General features: G+C 45.5%; 1 protein-coding gene across 3 annotated transcripts; it reads right to left on the bottom strand.

Moving 5' to 3' along the window:
* Nucleotides 1-5,260: 5,260 nt before the first annotated feature.
* On the bottom strand, nucleotides 5,261-11,967 carry LOC111846740 (ubiquinone biosynthesis protein COQ9-B, mitochondrial-like). 3 transcript variants are annotated; one of them, XM_023817257.2, is made up of 9 exons: nucleotides 11,718-11,967; nucleotides 10,765-10,960; nucleotides 9,379-9,514; nucleotides 8,797-8,939; nucleotides 8,322-8,406; nucleotides 6,457-6,561; nucleotides 6,119-6,274; nucleotides 5,835-5,888; nucleotides 5,261-5,676 (listed from the first exon to the last, which is right to left on the bottom strand). In XM_023817257.2, the coding sequence occupies exons 1-9, from the start codon at nucleotides 11,950-11,952 to the stop codon at nucleotides 5,641-5,643; spliced, it is 1,146 nt and encodes a 381-aa protein (XP_023673025.2). In that variant the 5' UTR covers nucleotides 11,953-11,967; the 3' UTR covers nucleotides 5,261-5,640. The 3 variants fall into 3 exon arrangements, with proteins under 3 accessions (XP_023673025.2, XP_023673026.2, XP_023673028.2); XM_023817258.2 differs by having other exon boundaries at nucleotides 10,765-10,945; XM_023817260.2 differs by lacking the exons at nucleotides 5,261-5,676; nucleotides 5,835-5,888 and having other exon boundaries at nucleotides 6,219-6,358.
* Between the last annotated feature and the right edge of the window lie 426 nt (nucleotides 11,968-12,393).

Raw genomic sequence — 12,393 nt, 5'->3', positions numbered from 1 at the left:
GTGTACACTACGAAGTGCGCACTTTGTAGTGTACACTTCGTAGTGCGCACTACAAAGTACACTTTAAAGTTCGCACTTTGTAGTGTACACTTCGTAAAAAAAGCTCTAGAATATAGAGAATGCAGCAGCAGTATCACAAAATTAGCAATTCACTGTGGAGGCAGCGATGTTGAATGTTACACTATATGTTGCTGTATATCTCAAATCTTAAAACCATATGACAACCTTAATCATAGCCCTAAGTCTATAACCACCATAGCAGTAACTGCAGCCCTTATTATATCTCTAACACAAGCTATAACTGTAATCCTAAACACACCCTCAGTGCTTATGTAAACACGCTAACCCTAAGTCTAATGGTAACTGTAATCCAACTGTAACCATACTGAGTACTACAAAGCTCTCGTATTGTAATCTGTATCGGTATCGGCAGTTGTGTATTGGAATCGGATCGGAACTGAAAGAATGTTGATCGGCCCATCCCTAATAAATATGAGTTTAAATAAAATGATCGTGATCACCTTCAGCCTTGTAAAGACAAGCTCGCCTAACTACATTTGATCAGGGAAAATAAAATGTGACTTTGTGCACTAATCTGGCTACGCTGTATTTGCAACACGGTATAACAAATATGATGAAAAACTAATTCTAGAAAAAAAAAAAACGTCTATGGGGTTGCCAGAAATTTGTGATGTCAAAATGGGGTCACAGGCCAAAAAAGGTTGGGAACCACTGATCTAAGATGACACCTAGATTCCGGGCTGCGTTGCTGAGGGAAAAGTTCAGCCCTTTGGAGTGGAGTGTGGAGATTATAAAATTCCTGTCTGCAAACCTGCCTCCAAACATCAGAACCTCGGTTTTCTGAGAATTTAGTGATAAAAAGTTTTCAGCCATCCAGGTCTTGACTTTATTAAAGCAATTAGCTAAGGTGACAATAGATGAAGAAAACAATAAAGGACCAAGCACTGATCTCTGTGGTACTCCATATTTGACTGATGACATTGACGACATATTGATAACAATTAGTCTAACCCTAACCCTAACCCCACTTCAACACCGTTCCACACAACCCAACCACAAATGTAAGCCTTTGTAATAGGACAGAATGGTCAACTGTGTCAAAAGCTGCACTAAGGTCCAGAAGCATTAGCACAGTTGCACTGTCAGCATCAGTTGCCTTTGTTATGTCATTTATGACTTTAGTCAAGGCAGTGTCAGTGCTGTGTCCCGGGCAGAAGCTCGACTGGAAACAATCGAGTATGTTGTGTCTCTCCAACATACTCAGGGGACAATCTCCTCTGATTAGCTCCGAACACTACCAACGATGCAAAGTATTGTTGCCAATATATCGGAACACTACCAAGCAACCTCTTGTCTTTTGTCTATCCTGTTTTCCCTGCCTGCTGCGTCCGACCTGCTTGTGTCACCTGCCCTGCCTGCCTGCCCTCTCCCGCCTGCCCTGCCTGGCCCGTCTCTGTTGATCCCACTTCCCTGCCGTCTCCTCGTCCTTTCCTCCTCTGTAGGACTGACTCACCCAGCTTCCGAGCTCTGGCTATTGACCCGACTACGATTCTTGTCTCCTGTTCTAGCTTTGTCTGTTTTTGGCTCTCCAATAAACGCGCTGGTCTCTCGCAACCAGGAATCTGCCTCCTTTTTGCCTTCTGTTCGTAACAGAAAACGTCGCCTGCACAGTAAGGATCCCGCAGAGACCCGGCAACTATGGCAACAGGTAAATCAGGTAACCACTCTGGTTTTCCAGCTGATGGAGGGACAAGCCGCTCATGTTGATCTGCCTGCTTCGCCACCAAGGGCTTCTGCTCCTGTTCTGATTGCGCTGCCCGAAAAGTATGACGGTAATCCTAACCAATGCCAGGCCTTTCTAATGCAGTGTCGGCTTTTCATGGATGAACATCCGGATCGCTTCGGAGATGATGCCGCTCGCGTTTACTTCGTGATCTCATTGTTGACCGGAAGAGCATGCGAGTGGGCCACTGCCCTGTGGTCAGACGACAGCCCCCTGCTGGACTCTGCACGAGAATTCCAACGGGCTTTTACTGAGGTGTTCGATCACCCTGTGGTTGGATGAAGCTTAGGTGAACGACTGTTTGACCTGAAGCAAGGCACCAAGTCGGCAGCGGATTTTTCTCTGTGCTGGCTGGAGGACTGCCTGAAGATAATATACCGCCGCGCTTTAAACCCTGAACTCCAGGATGAGCTAGCCTAACTCGGCGACGCACACACCTTCGAGGACTACGTCCGGTTGTCCGTGACTCTGGATAACACCGTGAGGGCCGCTCCAGCAGCCCCAGGCGATCGTGTCAAGCCCATGCAGCTCGGACGCTCGCCCCTCACCATCGCTGAAAGACGCCCCCACACACAACACAGACTGTCTGTATTGCGGGGAGTCAGCGACAGCCCGCCTCATCCAGAGGGTGCCATTAAGGTAGGCATCTCTGCTCTCATGGGCATGTTCCAGGTCCAATTCACCATACCCATTGTTGTGCATTGTGGAGGAGTACAGATACCCACTAGGGCCCTGCTGGACTCTGGAGCAGCAGGGAATTTTATGGATCTTACCCTGGCCCGGCAGTTAAAGATTCCCCTGCAGGCACTTCCCATCCTGGTGGCTGTCCTGGGCATCAGCAGAGAACCCCTACGTGGGGGACAAGTAACTCATTGTACCGGGCCACTGACTTTGAGGGTGGGAGTCCTCCACTGGGAGACTATAGATCTGCTGGTGCTCCCCCACACCAGGGACCCATTGATCTTGGGCCATCCCGGGTTGTGGAAGCACAACCGTCATATCAATTGGGGTGTAGGTGAGCTTACCTCCTGGTAACCTGTCTGTTTCATTTGATGTCTCTCCCTACCTTGCAAAGCATCACTAGTTGAGAGTCTGGATCCTGAAGATCTCTCTATCATCCTGACCGAATACACGGACCTTGTTGACGTCTTTAGTAAGTCTCTCTCCTTCCAGCTACTGCCTCATCGGGATTGTGACTGTGCCATTGACCTCCTAGAGGGGGTGCCTCTTCCCAAGGGTTGCCTTTTCCCCTTATCCCTGCTCAAGGAGGAGGCTATGGATACCTATATCAGAGATGCCCTGAAACAAGGTATCACTCGCCCATCGACATCTCCCATAACCGCAGGGTTCTTCTTCGTAAATTAGAAGGATGGAGGCCTACGCCCATGTATCGATTACCGGGCTCTCAATGCCATCACGGTGAAGCGCCAAGAACCTCTGCCTCTGATCCTGTCAGCGTTAGAACAACTTCGCAAGGCTACTGTGTTTACGAAGTTGGACCCGCAAAATGCCTATAATCTGGTCCGGATTCAATGAAGAGACAAATGGAAAACCTCCTTTATCACTAATATGGGGCAGTATGAATATCGGGTTATGCCGTATGGTCTAGCCAACAGCCCTTCCATTTTCCAAACCTTCATGTATGCCGTGTTTAAGGATATGATCAACCGGTTCATAATTGTCTACATAGATGATATTCTAATTTATTCTCCTACCTTACCCCAGCATATTGAACACCTTCGTCTGGTGTTACAACGGCTACGAGAACATCATTTACATGTAAAGTGTGAGAAGTGTTAGTTTCACCAGACCCAGGTGAAGTTCCTGGGTTATCACATCCAGCAGGGAGCTGTCACGATGGAGGAACTCCTGGCCCTCAAATTAGCCCTGGAGGAGTGGAGGCACCGGCTGGAAGGGGCTCGACACCCCTTCCAGGTCTTCACCGATCATTGTAATTTGGAATATCTTCAGAACACCACGAGGTTGAACCCCCAACAAGCACGCTTCAACTTTAAGCTCAGAATTTTTCAGAATAAGAGATTTTTAAACAAATTCAGAGAAGGCAAGGAGTCTAAATTCAATATATTTTGTAATATATTCCACTTATGTGGTGCATAACAACAAAAGGCGGATTTCCTCAGTTCTGTGCGTGTGGTGGGAGTCTGAAGGAGAAGTTTAACTGATGAACGGGTACTGTATGTATTAGTGCGAAATGTCAGCAAACTACACAGGTACTGAGGTAATTTGCCCATTAAAGCCTTTGCAATAAAAACCAGGCAATGCATTTTCATTCTAAGAAAAGGAAATCTATAAGCAGTTATAACAAACACATTAGCCGTCTGTTATCATTAAGATAACAGATCGGCGCAATGTCTAATAATAAAATAATATAGTTAATGTGGAAACAATACAAAAACGTATGTATCCTGTAAAATCCTATAAAATGTGGTAAACGCCCAGTCATACTTAAAAAAAAAATATACCGTTGTATACCGTGAAACCGATATAACTTTGAAAAATACCTTCATATAAAATTTTGGTCATACCGCCCAGCTCTAGACACAAGGTAAGCTAACGAAGAGGAGCTGGCTGGTCAAATAATATATGCCGGTAATGTATTTTTGAATTCATCCAGATATCAAACTTTCCACAGTCACACTTTGCTCATGCTGAGTGTATAATCACATTTAAATCAGAGCCTTTTTCAGGAGGTGTATCACTTTTGGTTCTATCACTATATGTTCTGAACCACAGAATCAACCCAGGTCAGTCTGATTTTAACCTCAGTGATGGGCTATCAGCCACAGGCAGCCATATTAATACAGGAGCACTGAAACCAGGACTGGATAATTAATTGTACAGATGCTCCTCTACTTACAAGATACGTTCTGAACGGCCGTTCATAACTTGAAATGTTTGTAAGTCGTTATTCATCATTTTAAGGGTATACGCAAGTACAAAGAACTAGGATGTTGGGAGTACGCACGCTACACTGCTGTGTGGCCATAAGTCATACTACCCGGAATTACACCTCATTGTCGCGGACAGGAAACGGGAGCCCAATGAACACAATTTGGACTTGCAGTCCTATTCGTTCATATGTCTGAAAGTTTGTAAGTTGAAAGTTCGTAAGTAGCGGAGCATCTGTATTTCCATTACAATTACAACTTGCTTAAAAATGATTATCAAAACTAAAGATAAAATGATTATTGTGCCACAGTTCAATTTGCAATGAGGCTCTGTTTGTCTTGTTATAAATCCAGCCCCTTTTTATTTTTGTTAAATTATACTTAGTGTTCAAGGAAATCCACTGTTAAGTGTTTTGATAAGTTTGATAAATGCATAATATTTCCCAAAGTCAGCCCTAGCTGATACCTGTACCAGTATGACTTCCCAATATGTATTCATGCGACTCCCGTAATTTCCTTTATGGAAATGCAAACGTATAGGCTGAGGTTATAGCTCATGGCCAAGCAAACACTTTATTGTCAAACTCTTCATGGAGCATGAGCAAAAGAAACACCTCAGAGAAAAGTTACAGTTCAGTGCATAAACACACAGACAGCTTACGCAGAGAGACCCAGAGAGCTCAATATGTGGGGCAAACAATGAATCATAGTGACTGGAATCCCACCAAGCCATGTGCCCTGATATTTACTCTTAAAGGAACACAAATGCTGAATTATAATAATAGACTCAGAGTCATCAAGCCTGCACTAGGAGAGTCATGAAAGTCATAAGCTATCAGCATAGGGTGCTAGCGGGAGATTCTGGATACAGTGGGTTGTCCAGAGCCCCTGATGACTCCTCAAGAGGGGCAGGTCTGTCACCCCTGGTCACCGCTTTTGGTTTATCCCTGTAAGGTTCTTCAACTAAGAAAACGAGAAAGAGGGGGAGAGAGGCAGCTCTTAAATCCACTTACTTCCATTACCACCTGACAATTATAATCAGAATGACATCCATCGCTCCATCCTTCCAGGGGAAAACACAGGCCACATTCTCCTTATCAGTGATGCCAGTCTGTACTCACCGTGACAGCAGCTCCCACGAGCCCCTGCACCACAGCCTCCCCAGTCGACTGCACCTAATAAACACACATTCACAGAGGCTCACCCCACACACACATATACACACACAAGCCAACAGCTTGATACTAATGGTTTTGAAAGCAACCACAATCATTACTCATACCACAAACAAAATTATTTAAAAAGATGTAAGCTACTGTTATACACAGTCTGAGGTACTGGATACAAAAAAATAAGGAACAGGAATTGAAAATGGTACTGTGAGCTGCGTGAGGGCCAAACCTACCCGTTTGGCTGTGTTGGCCATGTTGACTATGTCTCGGATACGGTTGTCAAGGAAGGCCCAGGTGTCCTGGAAGTCGACAGAGGTGTCCTGTAGCATAACGAGCTCTGTCGTGTTGTAGATGCCAGTCAGGGTTGCCCGACGAGTGTACCAGTTCATCTGACAGTGAGGGAAGGACAGAAGGGAAACACTGGATAAAGATCACAGGGGAGGACAAAGCAGGGTGGAGAGAGATGTGGAAGACTAGACAACAGAAGAAAGGAAGGTGGGGGGGGGGGGGGGTCACACACAGTAAGTGACCACAGTACAGTCAGCATGAGATCCACAGAGAAGCCACTCACATCTGTGGAGCGGTCTCCAGCATAGTACCAGATATCGTCCACCAAGGTGGAGAGGTGCTTCAGACTCTCAGGGATGTTGTGGGGAAGCAGCAGGATGCTCATTGCCTGGTCGAGGGAGCCAATTAATAAATTAACAAGTTAAGAAGACCCCAAAGTTCAGATGCTGCCCCCCCAACTAATAATTAAAAAGAGAAAATCTTTCTATATCTTACTATTATTTTCACTTTAAGTGGACAGAGATTTATTACATTCATTCATTTGGCTCAGCATATGTGGCTGGGTGGATTCATGCCATTTATTACTACACTGCAGAGGGGGTTGTTAATCAGTTTCAGCCACTTTGATGTTAATGAACTTAACAGGTGCACTAGAGGGGCAACAATGAGATGACCCGCCAAAACAAGAATGGGTTAACAAGTGGACGCCACTGACATTTTTCCCTCCTCGTCTTATGCGATTGTTTTTTCACTAGTTTTGTATTTGGTTATGGTCAGTGTCACTACTGGTAGCATGAGGCGATACCTGGACCCTACAGAGGTTGCACAGGTAGTCCAACTCCTCCAGGATGGCGCATCAATACGTGCCATTGGCAGAAGGTTTGCTGTGTCTCCCAGCACAGTCTCAAGGGCATGGAGGAGATTCCAGCAGACAGGCAGTTACTCTAGAAGAGCTGGACACGGCCGTAGAAGGTCCTTAACACTTTAGCAGGACCAAAATTTAAATGATCCTTTGTGCAAGGAGGAACAGGATGAGCACTGCCAGAGCCCTACAAAATGACCTCCAGCAGGCCACTGGTGTGAATGTCTCTGACCAAACAATCAGATACAGACTTCATGAGGGTGGCCTGAAGGCCCGATGTCATCTAGTAGGGCCTGTGCTCACTGTCCGGCACAAGGAGCCTCCACTGACGCCCTGTGCTTTTCACAGATGAGAGCAGGTTCACCCTGAGCACATGTGACAGACGTGAAAGGGTCTGGAGAAGCCGTGGAGAATGCTATGCTGCCTATAACATTGTTCAGCATGACTGGTTTGGTGGTGGGTCAGTGATGGTCTGGGGAGGCATATCCAAAGAGGGACGCACAGACCTCTACAGGCTAGACAATGGCACCTTGACTGCCATTAGGCATCAGGATGAAATACTTGGACCCATTGTCAGACCCTATGCTCGTGCAGTGGGTCCTGGGTTCCTCCTGGTGCAGTTCCTGGAGGATGAAGGAATTTACTGGCCCCCATGCTCGCCTGACCTAAATCCAATAAAACACCTCTGGGACATTATGTTTCGGTCCATCTGACACCACCTGGTTGCACCTCAGCTTGTCCAGAGGCTCAGTGATGTCCTGGTCCAGATCTGGGAGATCCCCAAGGACCCCATCCGTCGTCTCATTAGGAGCATGCCCCAGCGTTGTCAAGCACGTGGGGGCCATACAAAATACTGAGTATGATTTTGAGTTGCTGCAATGAAATTTCAGCAAAATGGACTAGCCTGCTGCATCATTTTTTAACTTTAATTTTTGGGGTGTCTTTGAATTCAGCCCTCTGTGGGTTGATAATCTTCATTTCCATCCAATGATGTGGCATCCTTTCATTCCTAACACGTTACCCAGTCCACATCAGCATAGATATCCAGCATGATTTTTTTCCCTATTGAGATCTGATGTGTTTTCAAAGTGTTTCTTTAATTTTTTTGAGCAGTGTATTTAGTACCGTACACATTTTGACGGGTAGATGCCCGACCTGGGGGGACCCACTCAGCATAATTGTTGGTGATTGGGAAACTTCTGTCCATGAGGGACACAGAACCTGAAAAGTGGGGCACTATCAATCATTCGGACAGAAGTTCTAGGTGCTGTGAAAGGGGCTGCTACCTGAGGCCACGTGTCGATGTACGGGACCAGCATCCTCAGCCGGGTCTCCACGGCCTCCCGCAGGAACTCCGCAGTTTTCTTCGGTCTGAAACATGGGTTTGATTTCCGAGTGTCATCGTTGTCCAACACACAAATGCCTGGTATTATCAAGCCCGAAACTTAGATACAAAACATAAATGAGCCCCTGAAATCTAACATCAAACCCTAAATTCTCTTGCACTGCACTTTATTTGGTATTTTCATTTACACTTTAAAAATGAACATTTTTTGCTTTGGTGCAAAACTGATACAAAAACTGACTCATCTTGCCCAAATACTAACACATTCATAATTTGGACATATCACAATGTATGCACTTACATAGTGTTCAACCCTGTTTGTTTTACTTTTTTAATTTGTTAACTGGCACAGGATGCTTTCTGAAAACTTGGCAAGACTGCAGCTTGAGAACCAGAACATTCCAGTTAGGACTCACTCTGCCTCACCCAGCTGGACCCGCTTGTGCTGCTCAGCCAGGATCTGGACCAGCTGGTTGTTACACTTGACGACAAAGTGAAGCACCAGGTCCCCAGCACCGTTGGGGAATATCTCACTGGAGGCTGAGCTCAGGCCCAGGGTCTGGCAGAAAAATAGGAGGCAGAACTGGCTGAGGTCAGAGCGTTACAGAGACATGGCAGAATGGGCCACTGTCATAGCATTACAGACACGGGGCTGAACGGGCAGACACTGCACTGCACTTTAAATAGTGTAAATTAATATGTGTATTCTTGTATTTCTATCAAGAGTAAATGTCGAAACCCTGTAACGTTTGCTGTGGAATACGTGTGTTTTGTTAGCGTGTAACCATGTCCTGTAAAACTATTAGCTTCCCTGTCTGTACCACTGCTAGTATCAGGCCAAGCGCTGTGTTTTTTATATACTGTATCTGATAAAAACTGCCGGCCATTTGTGCCCGGCACCCACCAAGAGCACAGATGAAAAGGGGACCCCTGGAGAATCCCAACAGGCTTTGATCACATCCAGACCTACCAACCACAATGCTGCACCCTGGGCTCACCTCAGCACCAGCGGCAATGGCCTCCGCAGACCAGCCGTGCTGTGGGACAAACTCCAGTGCAGCATTAAGAACGCGCGCCTGCAGCTGGTCCTCCGTCTCATAATCCTCACTCTGCTCCCCATTCTGGTTGGCATAGCTGTGGTGGGTGGGGGGCAGGGCACATGCAATTGAGAAAAGCAGAGTAACACTGCTAGACACTCTCTCTTTTTAGGTTACTTTCAAAACGGCTGCAATAAACATTTATGGGCACTTAACCTACATGTTTATATTTGTTTTATATAACATCATACACTATAAAACGTAATGAGACATATGTACAAATGCATGACTTTCTCAATGAAAATATTAACACACTAAACAAAACTGCATTTACAATTTTATCAACCTAAATGTTAATTTTGGCAAAAGTACAATTTTTACATTGACTGCATTATTAACAGTGGCCTCAGGTGATGTTTAAGGTGTAAATACATCCTTATCTAAAGCTTGTTTCTTAAGGTTTCTGTTACTCAAAAATTAAGATTATAGACACTGATCTAAAACTTCAGGATTTCACCTGAAAATGCAAAACTTGCATACACACAGAACAGATTTTGGAGGAGCATAAAAACAATTCACTAAAAAAATTGTACAGCTCTTGTTGCTGAGCAGCATCAGACAGTGGTTGCCATGATAATCATGGGCCATCCAAAGACTGTACCAATTCTGGTACATATACTGATTATACAGGAGGACAAAGGTCATCAGGAGGGGGAGGTAAGGATTGGGTGCAGATTTCAGCGCATTGCCACACCCACCACATAACAAACCATCTCAGGGATGAGAACCTGAGTGCAGCCATGCATCAGGAGATACTTCAGCACCAGAGTAGTCCGAATTAAACAGTGCGAGTTTCCTCCAGTAGCTGGAGCGCCAATCCAGCCGGACTTCCGAGGTCCGGAGGAGCGAAGCCCCGAAGCCCTGAAGCCCCGAAGCCCCCACACAATCCTCAAATTTTCCCTGCAAGTTGCAGGACCTCCTTATAGGGCTGGATGTAGATTAACATCATACCCAGGACGAAGCAATTGCGAGTTATTGGCCTTGCTCAAGGGCCCAATGGGGTAGGATCACTTCACAGGATTCGAACCGACAACCTTCCACTTGCTGGCACAGATCCCAAGCCTCAGAGCTACCACTCCATCCATCCAAGGTCATCAGGCAACACAGTAAACTAAAGAGGTGAAGTATGCCAGTGCATGCCAGGAACCTTACTGATGGCAGGAACCATTACAACTAATGAGCATAACAGTATAAACCTAACATCAAAAGCATCCATATTACTAAATCTTGTATGCCTGATCTGTGACATGTATTCACAACATACTTGCTTCCTGCCGGTGTGCTGACCTGGTGTTGGGCTGTGGACCCACTTGGTCGGACGTCGTGCTACTTGGATCCTGCTCAGGTGCCTGAGCCTGACGGTGCTGGTGTGTGGAGGAGGACACGGAGGTGCTGTTCTCTGAGTACAGAGGACCACAGCAGTGGACACCTCGTTGGGCACTCCTGCACTCGTGCACAGAAACGCCAACTGGAGAAAGAGTAACTGTTATATGGTTAAAATACTGGTTATAGTTAATATTCTGGTTAAGCGCTCATTGGAATCTTTTAAACGTATGTTCTGATTCAAGGTCATTCTGTTTGCTTGCTGGTGTTGACACATGTGCCATTTTACTGTGTTTTTTGTTTAAGAACCACTAAAGTCATCAAAATATTCTTCAACTTAGAAAAAAAACTTCAGGTATAAATTAAACATAATGTTATTTTCCCCCATGACCTGACTGAACATAAGTATATAAGCTTAAATATACGGTCTCGTATCACTTTTAATGACTAAAACAGCTGTTGATCACAGAGGAGCCAAATTAATAAATCTAACATTTTTTATTTGAATCCACTTTTACAGTAACCGAGGCAGCTCGCTCTTCAAGAAATGAATGAGAAATGAATAAGCTAGTTAAGAAACATAACAATTACGTAACAAAGACTGGTTCAGATAAAGTCACAACCAAGGCTGTGCAGTACAGTCTTACCCAGAACGTAATCTACTTCACTCCTTTGACACTGCCGGGGACGCAAAAGCTTTTTTTAGTTTTATTAGCTGGCAAACCGTCAGGTAGGTCGATTACCGCTGTACTACTAGTTAGTTAACCCGTCCTTCATAATCACCTTGCGTGGCTACACGAAAGCACAGACGCACATTCAAAAGATTTGGCATGACTTAGGATTTACCCCCGGACTTCCGAGGTCCGGAGGAGCTTAGCCCTGAAGCCCTGAAGCCCCGAAGCCCCCACACAGCTCACCGCGGCAAACACCGCGCAGGACCCTCACAGCCTGCAGGCCTCTCAGCACCGCCGCCATATCAGCTGTGACTGTACGAAAAAGATCGGCAATCCGGACATGTTCGGAAATATACCTTCCGCCTAGATCGCATGCGCAGGCGATGTAGACGGAGCAGGCGCAGTCGACGCAGGTGCGCGAAGCGCAGGCGCATGTAGCGCAGGCGGCGCAACCGACTGAGCTCATGTTGAGCGTCATGACTGAATGAGACACGGTTTTCCAGCGGGAACGGCTTACATGACCCAATTTGCAATAAGAACTTTGATGTTTCACTGCATGACACCGTGCTATGTAGTGTTTTGATTTGTATTTAGTTCTAACATGTTTGAAATAACTTTGAAAGGGAGAATTCCTAGGTATTACTATTAGTTTTATAAAAACTAGAAAAGATGCATCTACAACTATCTAGAGTTACTGGACGTAGTACTACTGGAAAATGTAGTACTACTTCCTCATTTGCACCGTTACCAACGTTTTACATGACATAGCATGATATATGATTTATGTTAGAACGTCTGTTAATGCAGAATGGGCTACCGTGTACTCAACTGCACTCTGAATAACAGCGCATCTTTCACCAAAAATAAGTTTAATAGAAAATAAGTTTAAGGACCTTGAAGCGGGCATAGAACTAATTCA

The sequence above is a fragment of the Paramormyrops kingsleyae genome, chromosome 13, assembly GCF_048594095.1.
Source record: "Paramormyrops kingsleyae isolate MSU_618 chromosome 13, PKINGS_0.4, whole genome shotgun sequence".
Lineage (NCBI taxonomy): Eukaryota > Metazoa > Chordata > Actinopteri > Osteoglossiformes > Mormyridae > Paramormyrops > Paramormyrops kingsleyae.
This window is presented reverse-complemented; position numbering and strand designations above follow the sequence as displayed.